Here is a 16,685-nt window from a genome sequence, read left to right on the forward strand (position 1 = left end):
AACCCGGTACGACCCGGGTTCACCTTCAGGAAGTTTAGTGTTTAGCCTCGACCAAAGCGTTTGTCTAGATCTCTTTTATATTAAATGACCTGACCCAGTTTCACAATTTCTCCTGCTTTGAGATGTTCAATCATTCCCCAAGGTCATTCTGTGGGGTTTTAAGACATGTTTTATTTTTTTAAAACCCTGTCCCAGTACTGAATCATTTTAGGAGAGTTCTGAACCATTAAAACCATTTAGGAGAGTACTGAGTTCTGAACCATTTAGGAGAGTTCTGAACCATTTAGGAGAGTTCTGAACCATTTAGGAGAGTTCTGAACCATTTAGGAGAGTTCTGAACCATTTAGGAGAGTACTGAGTTCTAAACTATTTAGGAGAGCTCTGAATCATTTAGGAGAGCTCTGAATCATTTAGGAGAGCTCTGAATCATTTAGGAGAGTTCTGAACCATTTAGGAGAGTACTGAGTTCTAAACTATTTAGGAGAGCTCTGAATCATTTAGGAGAGCTCTGAATCATTTAGGAGAGTTCTAAACCATTTAGGAGAGTACTGAATCATTTAGGAGAGTTCTGAACCATTTAGGAGAGTACTGAGTTCTAAGCTATTTAGGAGAGCTCTGAATCATTTAGGAGAGTTCTAAACCATTTAGGAGAGTACTGAACCATTTAGGAGAGTACTGAACCATTTAGGAGAGTACTGAATCATTTAGGAGAGTACTGAATCATTTAGGAGAGTACTGAATCATTTAGGAGAGTTGTAAACCATTTAGGAGAGTACTGAACCATTTAGGAGAGTACTGAATCATTTAGGAGAGTACTGAATCATTTAGGAGAGTACTGAGTTCTAAACTATTTAGGAGAGCTCTGAATCATTTAGGAGAGTACTGAACCATTTAGGAGAGCTCTGAATCATTTAGGAGAGTACTGAACCATTTAGGAGAGTTCTGAACCATTTAGGAGAGTACTGAGTTCTAAACTATTTAGGAGAGCTCTGAATGATTTAGGAGAGTACTGAATCATTTAGGAGAGCTCTGAATCATTTAGGAGAGTACTGAACCATTTAGGAGAGCTCTGAACCATTTAGGAGAGCTCTAAACCATTAAAACCATTTAGGAGAGTTCTGAACCAGGTTGTCAAAACCTGCCTCATAGATTTCAACACTGTAAGATTTTTATTATTTTGTAGGGTTTATTTATTTATTATTATCTGCCCAGGCGCATGCCAACAAAATGGAAGCAAAGCGAGGAAGCATTGGGCGAGCATCTGTAAAATCAGCCGCAGGAACGAACGTGAAAGCCGAACGTCCCCTCCCCTCTAAATTTTCCGCAGGTTAGGGACGTCACGTGACGCCATTCGGCCAACGCCCTCTTCGATTCACGAGCACGGCTAAAAGGTCTCATTTTCCAACAAACTTCGCCGCAGATTTCACGCAAGTCGAGTAGTTTTTTTGTGGCGCAATAACTTCGGTGGGGGGGGTGTGCAACATCTCACATTTTTGTCAGCAACGATCCCCCAAAAACAACCCCCTCCTGTACAGACCGTCTCACGTAAACACAAACGAGCACTCCAGGCCCGGAGCCGGTTTCCCATGCAGGTTTGTTTACTCAGCCGCATTATACACTCGTGCTGAGGTCACGGCTTAAACAATCATTTTAAATCACGTTCGACGTATGTTCTAGCTCGGTGGTTCTTAGACTTTTTCCGCATGAGGCTCCGCTTGCGTAGGTGCGACCCTCGAGTCAAAATCTTCACGCTAGGCTCTTCTGTATGAACTTTCTCAGCGTAGAGATTACGTCCTCTATCTAAAACTTATTTTAAATAGGTCTTTGTTATTTAAAAAGAAAAAACCATCGACTATCGAGCCTTTAAAACTCGTTTACGGGAAAAGAATTCTTGAAGTCCTGATGGGATTAATCCCAGTTTACCTGTTCATGCTGACAGACCTCTACACAAGTGCACGTCATTTGCGTTTATGAGGGATGAACCCCGTCCTCCAGCACCAAGTCGTAGCAGTTATACCATGATATACCGCACTAGCCTCCAAAACTGTGTAGGAGATCTCGGTCCAGTTTCCGCCTGGCTCCTGTATTAAACCGCGACGCACTGCTGGGTGGCGCGTCGGCCTGGAAACGATTTAAGAGGTGTAATATTTAAAGGTCACCGGATTTTGTTAGGTCCTAAATCACTTTGGCTCTCATTAGTGCCGGCCGTTACGACCAAATAAAACGTCTAAATGAGCCGTGTTTTAAAAACGCTGAGCAACAAAGCGAGGCCCTGTTCCGTTACCACGATACGGGTTTTAACGAGCTCGCGCGTGGCGATCCGGTTTTATCCGGTTTCCCCGCTTTATTAGTAATACAGTATTGTACGGGTTAGGCTAAAGTAAAGTACGGGTGTTAAAGGACGTCTTTAAGAGGTCCAGGTACCGGAAATCTGACTAGAGTAGAGACGTGGGTTTGAAGTTTGACGCTGATTTCGGCGCACGTGTGGCCATGACGCGAAACTGCAGTGTGACTCGAGCATGAAAACCACAGCGTTGAAACAAACCGAGAGAAGAAGAACCCACCAAGGACTCTTGATTTTGTGAAGCTTTTTTTCTTCTTCTTAACTGTGCTTGGTGCTTTGTTCCGCTTCCTGAGCTGCCCTGTTTCTATCATAAGGTAAATAAATAAATGAATAAATAAATAAATGAAGGAAGGAAGAAATGAGGTCCAATCTGCATCAGAAGGGACCTGGAGGTTTGACGGGGTTGATTAACTATTTGTAAAGTGAATCAGTCCTGCAACCGTGTGTTAATGACAGCGATCTGATGATGGTCGGGTCTCGGGCTGTTTTCAGATCTACATGTGTAAGCCTTAGAAATTACAGTCACAGATATAGTTCACCAACTCGAAGGCTTACGAGGGACAAGTGATCCTGTCCCCACCGTGCTGTCCGATTCCTGTTCTTTTCTGACAGGAGTGCAGTCTTGTGGAGTCGTAGCCCATCCATCCACTCCATCCCATCCCTCCATCCACTCCATCCCATCCCTCCATCCAGGTCCGCAACGCATTCTGAGATGCTTTTCAGCTCACCACGTTTGTAAAGACTGCTTACGATGTCCTTCATGTCAGCTCGAACCTGTCTGTTCATTCTCCTCTGACCTCTCTCATCGACACGGCGTCTCCGCCTGCAGAACTGACGCTCACTGGCCAGTTTTTTTTTTTTGCTTTGTTTGTTTGTTTTTCACGCCATTCTGCATAAACTCTACAGATCGTTGTGCGTGAAAATCTCAGGACCTACCGTGACCGAGCAGGTGTTCCTAATAAAGCGGACACCTTTTGTTCATTTTGGACAGGGCAGAGCATTTATTACGATCTGGAATCATTATTCCTAACATCCTGAAAGTCCTGATGAGTCAGCGTAAGCTGTATTCAATTCCGAGACGGTACAACTATAAGGGTGTCAAAACTTTTGCACACGACCCAATTATATTAATCTATTTCAGTGGTGGGTTTTTTTTTTTGGGTGGGGGGGGGGTGCTTGTTTTATTTTATTTTTTTATAAACGTTCAAAGTAGCAGTGCATTTAATATTTCCGGAATTTTATTATTTATTTATTTTAACCCCAGAATAGTTTGCTGCAGAAGGTGTGTGCACTTCTGCACAAACACATTTGTTGTTTGTTTTTTTGGCTCTTGTTTTTTACTTTCAGGACACCGCCTCATCATGTACTCTTGTGATCCGCATCCAATCAGTAAACGTAACCGTAAATGGATAAAAAGTCATTAATAAATAAAGTGAGTCAGTAGACATGGGCACGGCGCGCCGGGACCTGGATTAGCGTCGTCGCTGCGCTCCGTACCGAGCCCCACGTGGGGTTTGTTGGGGTTTATTCGTGCCAAGACGAATAATCAGTGCCATCTGGAGCGACTCCATCACATCACGCTCTCAGCTCCACTTTGTTCCGAGATGTCCCGGTGTAGCCGCAGTGACCCGCCGTCCCCGCTGTTCAGGATGTCTCTCGCTAATGAGGATGAGCTATTATCCACTCGCGCCGCCTTTCAGCTTCCCCGTGCGCCGCGGCTCCCGAGTCGGTCTGCCGTAAACCAGAACCTGGGTAAGAAACGGCCCGTGATGAGCAGGATGCAAACCTCCACCCTTCGGGAGCTCGTTAGAGGCTGTCGCTTATCACGTCCCCTCTTCATCGGCCGTTTCCTGCGCACTTCAGGGTGGCGCCGGCTTCCGTAGGGAGCGCGTAAATGAACGCATTTGTCACTTCTTCTCAAAGCAAATTGCATCGCGGGCCATAATTATACGGCAGGGCTCCTCTGACTGCTTTATAATGCAGATGAGGCGACGGAGACAGCGGGCTTCGGCTCGGCTTTTGGGAGCTTTCTTCTCACTTTTATCATTTTTTTTTTGTTGTTGTTGTCAGTTTAATATGTATTTTTATAATGAAAGCCAGAGGAGGTCGAGTTCATTAACGCGTCAGCCGACAGCGGCCGGGTCTGTGTCTAGCTCGGCGTTTTCTCCGGTACTTTACTTCCCACGTCATCTCAAGGACGTTACACCGGGCACCGGATGAAACACGACCTCCGCGGGGATCTTTCCGGAAATCGGCGTAGTTCCAGCGCGTATATCCGCTTTCTGACGCCGCTTACGATCTTAATTTAATCCCCCGATATACCGCAACGCAAAAAAATGTCTGTTTATCTAATAACGGCCGTGACTCCCGTCGCGTCGTCGTTCGTTTAGTAATTGGGAACTGACGTTAATATAAGTTCTACGTTGTCCTCCAACTCCCATGCCCCCCACCCCCATCACAAATAAAAAGAATTCCCATACTTGAGGTGTGTGGGGTCATGTGACGCCTCTGTGCTCAGCGAACAGGCGGAGCTTAAAACTTTAAAAACTTTCCGCTGTTGTCGTGATTGTCATCATGAACGGCGTTTTTACTATGAACTCTTGACTTTACGTTCAAAAGTATTTACTACATTTCTGAAAATCCATAAGTCTGGTATATATATATATATATATATATATATATATATATATATATATATATATATACATAAAATACTTTTGAAGCATTTTGAACGACGGTGTTGCGCTACATGGTGCTTGTCCTCGAATGAATTCTACGTGTCCAAGTGACGCCCTAAAGACCTCGGGATAAGCATCAACGCTTTTAAATTTTTTTTACACGTTTCAGTGAGTTTTATGAGTACGTTTTCATCCCTACGCAGTCGTCAGGCCTTTCTCGTCTTTCAGTTTGTTTAGCTCTGTTCGGTGTGGAAATAAACACGGACGTGAACGGCGAGCGTGCGAACCCCTTCTCGCAGGTCTGAAGCGCTCTTAAAGCTTGCGGTGTGATTGGTTTCACACTTCCTTGGGAGACATAAAGGACTTTTTTTTTTTTTGAAAATGATACTCGTCTCCTGGTACTTGAAGACGTTTGTGCGAGACCCGAGGCGTATCGTGGTAAATCGGGTTGTGGTTGGTGGAGAAAGGGGCCGGTTCTTCGCTCGGTTCCTCGCGGACGAGCCGAGAGCGAGATGCGTTCACGCTGCCGAGGTGATGCGGGACGAGTTCTAGCAAAGCAAATCCCGTTCCACGCGTGACGCGGGCTCGTGGTGGAGCGAGTAAGGAGGGCGCTCGGGGCGTGGTGTTGATTTCCCAGGGTTTTTGGGGTCGAGTAAAGGGCACTCGAAGGTAAGCATAGTATTAGGCTGACTTCATTATTAATACTGACTCTCCAGATAAAGAGCTGCGCTTGGCACGCGATGTCCCCGACAGACCCTCCCTCAGCAGCAGTGCGACACACACACACACAGTGTCGTCTGTCTCTCAGGTCCGCGGTGCCAGCCGATTGGCTAACGAGGGAGGGGGCTGTACGTTAGCAGCCGTCCTGCGCATCATCTCCATTGGCTTAGACGAGGATGACCTCACCAAAGCCAGCTGTTGATTTGGCTCGGCGTGTGTGTGTATATGCGAGAGAGGGAGAGAGAGAGAGCTGGTCGTCGTGGCGATGGGTAGGGAGACAGACAGAGCCGAGGCGCGCTCCAACAAGCGCCTTCCATCCGCCGCCGCTATGGAAACGAGCGATGTACGCCGCCGAGAGGATGAGGCAGGTGCGTGTGTATGAGAGCGAGAGAGAATATTTAACACAATATTAGAGTCGGAATCTTTAGTGTCTTAAGGAAAGCGTTCTGATGGGGTGATAATGTTACCTTTTGCACCTGGATATAGGGTGCTTTTTTATTATGATTTATTTTTTATTTAAAGGTGTAAGTGTTAAGGCTACCACACGAGTGAGAGAGACTGAGCTACTGTTCAGTACCGATTCCCTTTCCTGTGAATGCTGGTTGTGAACATTGATGCTCTGTGCCTCATCTGCTTCCACAATTCTGTATAAAGTGCCTGAGGCTGCTATTAGCAGACAGGAGTGTGTGTGTGTGTGTGTGTGTGTGAGAGAGAGAGAGAGAGAGAGGGAGACGCCGTGGCACGCTCCATCAGTGTAAATTGCAGCGCATGGCTGCAGGCGCTTTTGCGTAACGCTGTTAGCGTATGGGATGGTGTGAGCGATACGGCGAGGACGCTGCAGGAAATCCACATGCGGAGAGAAAACGAATAAAATGAGATTATGTTTATTGCATGTCTGATTTGCCATGCTCTCTCTCTCTCTCTCTCTCTCTCTCTCTCCCCCCTCCTCCCTGGAGTTCAGGGCGATTAATATTCCTGACTGTTGGAATCTTCACGCTCGCGTCTTAATGGAAGGATAATTAAGGCGAAACTGCTTCATCAGCTTTCTTTGCGTTTTGGCGAGGAGAATATAAAACGCCGCCTCGGGGTAAACAGGAGGAGTTCGGAGCGCGACGCCGGCCTCATTAATGTAAATGATCCCGAATATTGTTACTGCAGGAGGTCTGATTCAGGAACACCAGGCTGCAGATTGAGGTCCTGGGTATGATGATGATGATGATGATGATGATGATGGGGGTTCTTCATGAATGGTGATGTAGCCTTCAAACTTGAAGAAGTGACACACACACACACACACACACACACACACACACACACACACAATAGGTCATTATGGTCTGGATATATTCTACAATATTAGATCTGACCTTTTTTTCTCCTGTGGTAGCTAGGTAACAGTCGACGTTTCTGAAACTCATCGTTTCATTAAATTGAAGTTAGTAAGGGAGAACTGAATCAATAACGACACGTCCGACACGTCCGCCACACGTCCTGCAGTCAGGTTAAAAAGGGAACCGAAGCTGAAGGGTTCTCCATGAGCCGCGATGGACGATACGCGGATTTTAGAACATCGAGAACTGCACTGTGTATTTGTTGAGCTATTATTATTATTATTATTATTATTATTATTATATTATTTATTTTCAATGCTTTATTTATAAGGACGGTTGAGGATGATTTGCAGCGCCGTGCGTTGTAGCTGAAATTAAAACTAAATAAAAAAAGAGAGAATTATTTGTTGTATTGTTGAGCTGCAAACCGGCGCGTCGTATTTCTAGTCCCGGATGAATCAGTACCGTGCAGGAGTAAAACTTCAGCGCCGGGTTCTAACGGTGTTGCCGATAGAGGGCGGGGCTATGTACGAAGACGGTTATAATAAGACACTGCAGAAACGTTTTCCCTTCCGGATGTTTTTCAGACGGAGGTGTGCTCGAGTGAAACGAGTCTCGGTCTCGGAGAACGCTGCGGAGTTTAAATCTCAAGTCCGTAGTGGAGAGGTAGCTAGGAGGAAGGAGCAGCTAGCTCTGTCGCTGCAGACTACCTCTTTGTTTTTGCGTTTATTTTTTAAAATGTATTTATTTATTTTTAGGGCTGTGTGAGGAGTGTGTCACACACACGACTGCGTATTAAGGCGCATAAGGTCGCTATGATTATTCTCTCGCACTTGTGTTCAAATAAAACGTTTGCTTGCCCTTTACAAGCTCCGAACGCGCCTTTGCTTCTTAGCGTATTATTAATTTTCCTGTTCTGTACTTCTCACATTTTCTGAACAGTTTCTTTTTTTAATCTGTTGCAGTTAAAATGTGTGTGTGTGTGTGTCTGCAAAGAGCGTGATGGGAAAAGATAACCCGTGATGAAAATAAACACATCTCTTGCACCCCCTTGTGTTCTGGAGAAGGAAATGCACTGGATTTACTTTTGTTTAGTTTTTTGGGTTGTTGTTTGTGTTTTTTGTTGTTTTTACATTTAAATAACTAAATACGTTTAAATAATCAAAATTCACAACAGTTTAATAATATTTAGTTTATAGATCATGTGCTATTTTTTATTGTTATGTTTATTTGCATGTAACTAGAATGTTAGTGTTATTTTCCTAATTGTTTTGTTCTGCATCGGGACCTGAAACGACTGCGGGTATATTTACATGCGTCATCTTTTCCAGACATGTTTGTTCTTCAGTGTATGTGGGAGGTGTGTGTGTGTGTGCAGGGGAGAGAGAGAGAGAGGGAGAAACGGGAGAGAGGGAGAAAGCGAGAAACGAGGGGGGGAGAAACAGCAGAGAGAGAGGGAGAAACGGCAGAACGAGAGAGGGAGAAACGGCAGAACGAGAGAGGGAGAAACGGCAGGGAGAGAGAGGGAGGGAGAAACGGCAGGGGGAGAGAGAGAGAGAGAGGGAGGGAGAAACGGCAGGGAGAGAGAGAGAGGGAGGGAGAAACGGCAGAGAGAGAGAGGGAGGGAGAAACGGCGGGGAGAGAGAGAGAGGGAGGGAGAAACGGTAGAAAGAGAGAGGGAGGGAGAAACGGCAGGGGGAGAGAGAGAGGGAGAAATGGCAGAGAGAGAGAGGGAGAAACGGTAGAAAGAGAGAGAGGGAGAAACGGCAGAGAGGGAGAGAGAGGGAGAAATGGCAGAGAGGGAGAGAGAGAGGGAGAAACGGTAGAGAGAGAGAGAGAGAGAAACGGCAGAGAGAGAGAGAGAGAGAGGGAGAAACGGTAGAGAGAGAGAGAGAGAGAGAGAAACGGCAGGGAGAGAGAGAGAGAGAGAGAGAAACGGCAGGGAGAGAGAGGGAGAAACGGCAGAGAGAGAGAGAGAGAGAGAGAAACGGCAGGGAGAGAGAGGGAGAAACGGTAGAGAGAGAGAGAGGGAGAAACGGCAGAGAGAGAGAGAGAGGGAGAAACGGTAGAGAGAGAGAGGGAGAAACGGCAGAGAGAGAGAGGGAGAAACGGCAGAGAGAGAGAGGGAGAAACGGCAGAGAGAGAGAGGGAGAAACGGCAGAGAGAGAGAGAGAGGGAGAAACGGCAGAGAGAGAGAGAGAGGGAGAAACGGCAGAGAGAGAGAGAGGGAGAAACGGCAGAGAGAGAGAGAGGGAGAAACGGCAGAGAGAGAGAGAGGGAGAAACGGCAGAGAGAGAGAGAGGGAGAAACGGCAGAGAGAGAGAGAGGGAGAAACGGCAGAGAGAGAGAGAGGGAGAAACGGCAGAGAGAGAGAGGGAGAAACGGCAGAGAGAGAGAGAGGGAGAAACGGCAGAGAGAGAGAGGGAGAAACGGCAGAGAGAGAGAGGGAGAAATGAGGGAGAAACGGCAGAGGGAGGGAGAGAGGGAGGGAGAAATGGCAGAGAGAGGGAGGGAGAAACGGCAGGGAGAGAGGGAGAAACGGCAGGGAGAGAGGGAGAAACGGCAGGGAGAGAGGGAGAAACGGCAGGGAGAGAGGGAGAAACGGCAGGGAGAGAGGGAGAAACGAGGGAGAAATATCAGAGAGGGAGGGAGAGACGGCAGGGAGAGAGGGAGGGAGAAACGGCGGACAGAGAGGGAGAAACGAGATGGAGAAAGGGCAGGGAGAGAGGGAGAAACGGCAGAGGGAGAGGGAGAAACGGCAGAGAGAGGGAGGGAGAAAATGCAGAGAGAGAGGGAGAAACGGCAGAGAAATGGCAGGGAGAGAGGGAGAAACGAGATGGAGAAACGGCAGGGAGAGAGGGAGAAACGAGGGAGAAACGAGAGGGAGAAACGGCAGGCAGAGAGGGAGAAACGAGGGAGAAACGAGAGGGAGAAACGGCAGGCAGAGAGGGAGAAACGAGGGAGAAACGAGAGGGAGAAACGGCAGGGAGAGAGGGAGAAACGAGGGAGAAACGAGAGGGAGAAACGGCAGGGAGAGAGGGAGAAACGAGGGAGAAACGGCAGGGGGAGAGGGAGAAACGAGGGAGAAACGGCAGGGGGAGAGGGAGAAGGTGGGGGGGGCAGCGAGACGGCAGAGAGAGTCCACTCTGTCCCTCACTCTTTCACTATCTCTCCCCGTTCTCTATCTCTCTATCTGACTGTCTGTCTATCTCTCTCTATCTGTCAACCTATTTATCTCTCTCTCTCTCTCTCTCTCTCTGTCCTGATTGTCCCCCAGTTGAACACATGATTAGTGCACGAGCCCCCTGACCCCTTTACACTCAGCACAATTTATTCTAGCGGTGAAACACACACACACACACACACACACACACACACACACAGAGAGAGAGAGAGAGAGAGAAATAAAGGGCACTTTCAAGGGAGCTATTAGTGTGTGAGTGATGCGTGTAGGGCGCTCTGATATACATACACACACACACACACACACACACACACACACACACACACTCTCTCTCTGTGAGCATGTGAGCTGTCAGATTCCTCTACTGTGTGTGCGTGTGTGTAAGAGGTTAAGGCACGAACACCTGCTTCTGTCATGGACGCCACCTGTGAGCCTGTCACACTGAGTGTGTGATGCTCATCTGAATCTTGATGTGTGTGTGTGTGTGTGTGTGTGTGTGTGAGAGAGAGAGAGATCGGGGGAGAGAGAATTAACATCATGTTAATGCTGCTGTGTTTGATCCCTCTTAGGGCTGGATTCATTTGTCATGAGTGTGTGCGCGAGTGTGTGTGCGCGAGTGTGTGCGCGAGTGTGTGCGCGAGTGTGTGCGCGAGTGTGTGCGCGAGGTCAGGCCGCTTGACCTCTGAGTATGCAGCAGGTTGTCAGTGCCAGCTCCGAGCCCCAGTGCCAGTGAACACAGCAGGGCGAGAACCGACACCCTGTCTCTCTCTCTCCCTGTCTCTCTCTCCCTCTCTCTCTCTCCCGGTCTCTGTCCATCTCTGTCTATCTGCTGTTCTTTTGTCCTCCTCTCTCTCTCTCTCTCTCTCTCTCTCTCTCTCTCTCTCTCTCTCTCTCTCTCTCTCTCTCTCTCTCTGTTTTTTGTTTGCATTTTAATATTTTTTACACGTTCTCACTGCATCACGCTCTTCTTTTCTTTCTTGCTCTCTATATTTAACCTCTCAGCCTTTCTCTATCTTACTGTTTCTAGCCCTCTTCTGTCTCTCTCTGTCATTCTTTATCTCTCTTTCTCTCTCCACTCACTCTGTCCTTGTCTCTCTCCCTCTCTCTGAGCCTCACTTTTTCTGTCTGTCTGTCTTTTGTGCTCTTGTATTCTCTTTTTTCACTCTCTCTCTCTCTCTCTCTCTCTCTCTCTCTCTCTCTCTCTCTCTCCCCCCCGTGCCGGTGTCAGTGTGATATGTATTTATTCATATATTCATGCAGGCTGCACTTTTTGTCTTTGACACTTTTCAAAGACGGGTGGAATTTTTTTTTCCCCCTCCTCCTCCCACAAGACCCGTAAACCTTTCATTCATTTTAACACACACACACACACACACACACACACACACACACACACAAAGACATGCTTACAATCAAAAACTCTTCTTGGGTAATGGAGCAGTCTCTGACCTGTGCTGTTTGTGTGTGTGTGTGTGTGGCAGGTGTGTGAGGGCGATGCGGAAGGCGTGCACGGGTCGTGGTCATGTGACCCGACCCCACCGTTGGTGACAGGGTCATGGAAGCAACTGGGTCCTACTGTCCCCTGAGTTACTGCCCCAACACAGCCGGTAAAACACACACACACACCAAAAATAAAAAAATGAACGCATGTCAATGTTCAGAAACATCAGTGTTTATATACTCATGTTTTATTTAATATCACCCCCCCCCCCCCACCCCCGTCCCGCGTCCCGCGTGTGTCCCGGCAGGTTGTGTGTGTGTACGTGCATGTTAGGCGTCGGCTCCGATGAGAATGTCTGAAGTTGCGCTGGAGGAAAGAGGCTGCGACGCGATGAAAGTCTTAGAGAGCGACGGTCCTCCCAAACACGAGCACAACGCCACACACACGCAGCACCAAGAGCACACGCACAACGAGTGTGTGAAAGAACAGAGCTGCTCGGACCTCAGTAACCAAACACAGGTGAGCAGGAGGGGGGAGCGAGCGCATCTCACACACACACACACACACACACACACACACACACACACACACACACACACATAAAAGAGTACTAGACTGTACCTTCACTTGTCACTGAGCCAATAGGAGCCAGATCCTGGCCCCAGCTGCCACGTGATTGGCTCCAACCAGGCCAGCATATCTGGAGCTGAAATCCTGCAGGCTTATCCGCGAAACTTCCTGTGTGTCATTCCAAGTCCTGGGACGGCCGTGTGTGTGCGCGCGCGTGCGTGTGTGTGTGCGCGCGTGTGACTTTGCCACCATCTGTCACTGGCAGCATGACTGCGGCGAGAGAGCCAAACTTCATCTCGCTGTCTTTCTCTCGCGTTCTGTCTTTCCCAATTAGCTGCTTCGCTGATGCACTCGCATGGCACACCTTCTGTCACTGCAACAACCTACTTGCTGTAGTGACTACAGCACAAAATACACACACACACACACATCTATATAGAATACGGACAAGGCCTTCATTATATTTATTTCAACTCCTGCGCTTATAAGGACGCGCGTGCTCGTTAATGCTACGTTTAATCCTGTGGGATTGAGAGTGTAGGATTTTTAACAAACAAATGGCCTTCTCTCGTTAAAGTCGTGAAAATAACGTTCAGTGAAGTGAAGTGAAGGTTTAAATGTCACGGGTTAAGGTTTTGTTCTTGTACTTTTGCTGCAGAATATGAATATAAACGATACGAACGATCCTACCGGGCGTGGTCTGGTGTAGGATAACCCCACCACCCCCATCCACAGCACACGAACGCTCACACGAGGACGACTGTGAGGGAAATGGCACGCGAGAGCCGCACACTCGCCGGATCTCGACCCGTTTCAACAGCGATTTTTATTCGAATCTGTGCCGACGTGCTGTTGGAGCAGTTCAGGGGGCTGGGTCTGGCTGAAGCACTCTATCGTGTTGGTTTCCTTTCTTTATTTCCTCGCCGGCTGTATTATAGTCATCCGTGACCGTGTAATAACGGTTTCTGGAAGTCCGTGCAACTCGAGAAAAGACTCTGCGGAGACATCCCGGGTTTTTTGTTGTTGTTTGTTTGTTTTTGTTGTTTTTTAATTGTTCTGACTCTCCCGAGCCGTGCGCGAGTGCGACAGAGGGTAAAGATGCACGATAGGAAATGTCGAAAGCCATTAGGGAGAGGCACGGCTTAATCTGCATTCGCACTCGCGAGCGCCGGGGAAGCAGGCGGCGGTTCATTTTCTGCGCCAGTTCGCAGCGTGAGGCGACAAACTGACATTTGAACTGATGTTTTCACCGTTTCATGCAAATGAGTTCTGATGCAAGCGAAGCGACGAATCCAAATAAAAAGGCTCTTCCCCAAAAAGAAGAAAAAAGAGAAACCCCATTCTTAAAAAGGAAAGGTACCAGAAAAGTTGATTTGGATTTGAACTGATGGAGTAAATAGAGGAACACTCTCGAGTTTCCTGAAGACCCTTATGGTTTTTGGGACTCTAATGGGGGGTGGGTGGCGCGGGGGGGGGCGGGGGGGTATCCCATGGGGGAGAATGGGTTATTTGGTCATATTGTGGCAAGAAAAGTAAAGAAGTCATCAGCTGTCCTGTGTAGACGGTGTCGGCTGCATAAAGCGTCGCTAGACCCTGCAGCATACAGTGGTATATTTCTGAAATATTCGCCAAAAGCAAAATCTCACCTCGCACACACAGGACGTCATCGTAGCATCCTACACACTCAGGATTTCCTGATTCCTTTTAGTTTGTTTCATTTATTTATTCATTTTCCGCAGAACTCCAACAGAAACTTCCGCAGAAAATCAAGCCGACTCGGCGTTACTTCACTTCTTTCATTTCGAAACCGGCGGAGATTTTCCCGCAGGTTCGGGTCACGCGCCGGCATCGCAGCGCGCCTTCAGCCTCTTCGGTTGGCGTGCGTCGAACACGAGTACAGCTAAACGGTCTCGTGTAACCGAAAACCGTCTCTGTGTAAGAATCGAGTACTTTTCAAGAACGCACAGATAAACTCCGCATCACAGATTTTGACGCGCAGATAATAAAGAATTGAGCGATTTTGGCGAAATCCCGTACGGACTGTGATACTCCCACAGAGTCCTAGCTTATACAGGCTCGGTAGCTGGTGGTGGTGATAAAGATTCGAGTCCAAACATCGGAGGCAGTTTTGGTTTGTTGGACTAAACAGAATTGAGACCAGCGTGTGTACCGTAGTTCAAGCCCGACACGTCCTTTGATGTTGGATACCAACAAACATCTCAAAACATCTGGTTTGTTACGTCTAGTTACGCTTCAGCTTCATACATCACATATCGAGGCGTTTGGGAAATCTTTGACTTTTTTTTTTTGGCGTGTTGAGGGGTTAAAGAAGGCGGGAAATCTCGCCTGTGCTTAAAACGACCGCCTCATTGTGTGTCTCCTCCCCGTCACGCAGCCGTCCACCGCAGCAGGACAGCCAATGAGACGCTCCAAGGTATCGTACCACCGTCTTACGCACGCTTCTCGTGTAAGTGCCCGATCGCTCCATCTTTTCATCTCAGGCTTGTTTTGCTGCTCATCTCGAATATCAGCTCCGAGTTAGGTCTCAGCTTGACCAACCCCTTTTGTTTTTTACGTTCGTATAAGCAGAGCGTTCGTTCCCTGCACGGGCAACGACGCTAATTCATCCATCAGCTTGGCACGGCACGGTTTTAAAATGCTTTGGCCTTTCAGTTCTTTGCGAGTAAGAATTTAACGCGCTCAGGAGACAGCAGCAGAAGCACTTGGTGGGGAAACGTACTCCCGAGTATTAAAAAAGCAACCCATCAAGTTGGCAAATTACCTTCATAAGTGCATTTTAATGGCGCTTTAATGAAGGCGAAGGCTGAAATGCTTTAGGGGTGGAGGTTTTTTTGGGAACGAGGCGTCCTTTCTGGAGATCATCTCCACCAAGTGCCGTCAGTGTTCATGGTGTCTGCGTCGTTATTGTGCATCTTGGAGAAAAGCATGCGTCTTTGTGGTGTTGTCATGCGCTTTGGTTTTGTTCATGAAGAGCATCTTGTGGATTTGAAGTCTTTGCAGCTGTGTGTGTGTGTGTGTGTGTGTGTGTGTGTGCGCTTTATTTTTGTGATGGTGTTATTTTGTACACAGATGAGCTTTCAGTCACTTGTCTAGTGTTTTTGTTTCATTTTTTTTCTTTTGTCACGCTCTCGTAGTGCTTGTTTTGACTTCGTACCTTGCGTTTGATGTGTTCGGTCCCGACAGGCGTCATTGTTTGGTTGTCGGCCGTGTTCGTAGCGCCTGGTTGACCTTTTTCGAACAGATTTTCAGACGTTGACGGAGAGCGACGTGCGTACGCCGATCCGCGACGCTCCTTCAAAACGGAGCGCTCTCAAAAACAACTCGTCCCCGCTCGAGCTCCTTGACCTCTGAAAATCATTTCCCGTGTTTTGTTTTTTCCATGTGGGCGAGAAGCGCAGAGGTTGGCGGGCGGGCGGGGGGGCGGGGAGGAGGGCTGGGGCTTTGTTTTTTTTTTCTTCTCGCTTTTATCTGTTTGATTAGCTGAGCAGTTCTTTATTCACAACCAACGGTTTATCTCCTCCAGTCCAACGCAAAAGTAAAATTAGTCCGGAGTTTGGCGGTGTGTGAAGAATCGTCGCCGCCCACGATCACAGAACCATCACACCAGGTAAAGTGTGTGTGTGTGTGTGTGTGTGTGTGTGTGTGTGAATGTGTCTAAAGCTAGGGCTGTGCAATATAACCAATTGGTATCCATATTGTAATAAATGAAACTACCATACATTGTTAAAATGTAGATTCTCTCATTATTATTATTATTATTATTATTATTACTACTACTACTTCCTGAATTGAGAGTCTTAAGAGCCCCATCAGACTATATGGACAAAAGTATGTCCTGATCAATCACACTGTGCTTTTTGAATGAACATCTCGTTCCAAGACCCCCCCCGTTGACCTCCAGTTCCTCCCAAAGCTGTTCGGTTAAGGTCGGGGCTCCGCGCTCGTGTTCTCCCACACCACCCTTGGTGAACGATGTTTTTTTTTTATAGTGTATTTGTCATGCTGGAACAGGTTTGGAGGCCTCTTAGTTCCCAGAAAACCTAACGCTACAACCTGCGCAGACATTCCAGACAATAATGGTGCACTTACATATAGGTGTGATGGTCACGTGTCCATCCGAGGCCAGCAGGGGCGAGTTGTGAGTTGGTGCGGGGTGGGGACAACAAACTTGTAAACATCTGCCTGCTTGCTGCACTGAAACGACTGCTTACATTTCGAAGGCGTTTAAATGGATCAAGTCGTTCAGTCTCGTTTAACTCCATGTACTTCTTGGTTTTAGTGATTTTATATTATTTTCAGCCAAGCAAGTAATTAGCCCACCGCTCATCACGCCTCATTTAGTCTTGAGGACCAGAAGCCAGCCCTGACTGACAAGGCACTTCATACTAGGCACATG

The 16,685-nt window shown here is 47.6% G+C and overlaps 1 protein-coding gene across 10 annotated transcripts in view; it reads left to right on the forward strand.

Annotated features, from left to right (window-relative positions):
* Window positions 1–16,685, forward strand: part of LOC108259264 (R3H domain-containing protein 1) — a 36,504-nt gene that overhangs the window by 1,124 nt on the left and 18,695 nt on the right. For 7 of the 10 annotated variants that reach the window (XM_047151667.2, XM_047151669.2, XM_047151670.2 and 4 more), the window contains exons 2-5: window positions 11,739–11,864; window positions 12,006–12,217; window positions 14,664–14,702; window positions 15,813–15,896. The exons of 1 other annotated variant lie outside the window; for it this stretch is intronic. In XM_047151667.2, coding sequence (XP_047007623.1) covers window positions 12,044–12,217; window positions 14,664–14,702; window positions 15,813–15,896 — 297 coding nt within the window. In that variant the 5' untranslated portion in view covers window positions 11,739–11,864; window positions 12,006–12,043. Of the gene's footprint in view, window positions 1–5,466; window positions 6,111–11,738; window positions 11,865–12,005; window positions 12,218–14,663; window positions 14,703–15,812; window positions 15,897–16,685 lie in introns of those variants that run through there. 2 more of the 10 variants (XM_047151668.2, XM_047151672.2) reach the window with 2 other exon arrangements.

The sequence above is a fragment of the Ictalurus punctatus genome, chromosome 27 (assembly GCF_001660625.3).
Source record: "Ictalurus punctatus breed USDA103 chromosome 27, Coco_2.0, whole genome shotgun sequence".
Classification (NCBI taxonomy): domain Eukaryota; kingdom Metazoa; phylum Chordata; class Actinopteri; order Siluriformes; family Ictaluridae; genus Ictalurus; species Ictalurus punctatus.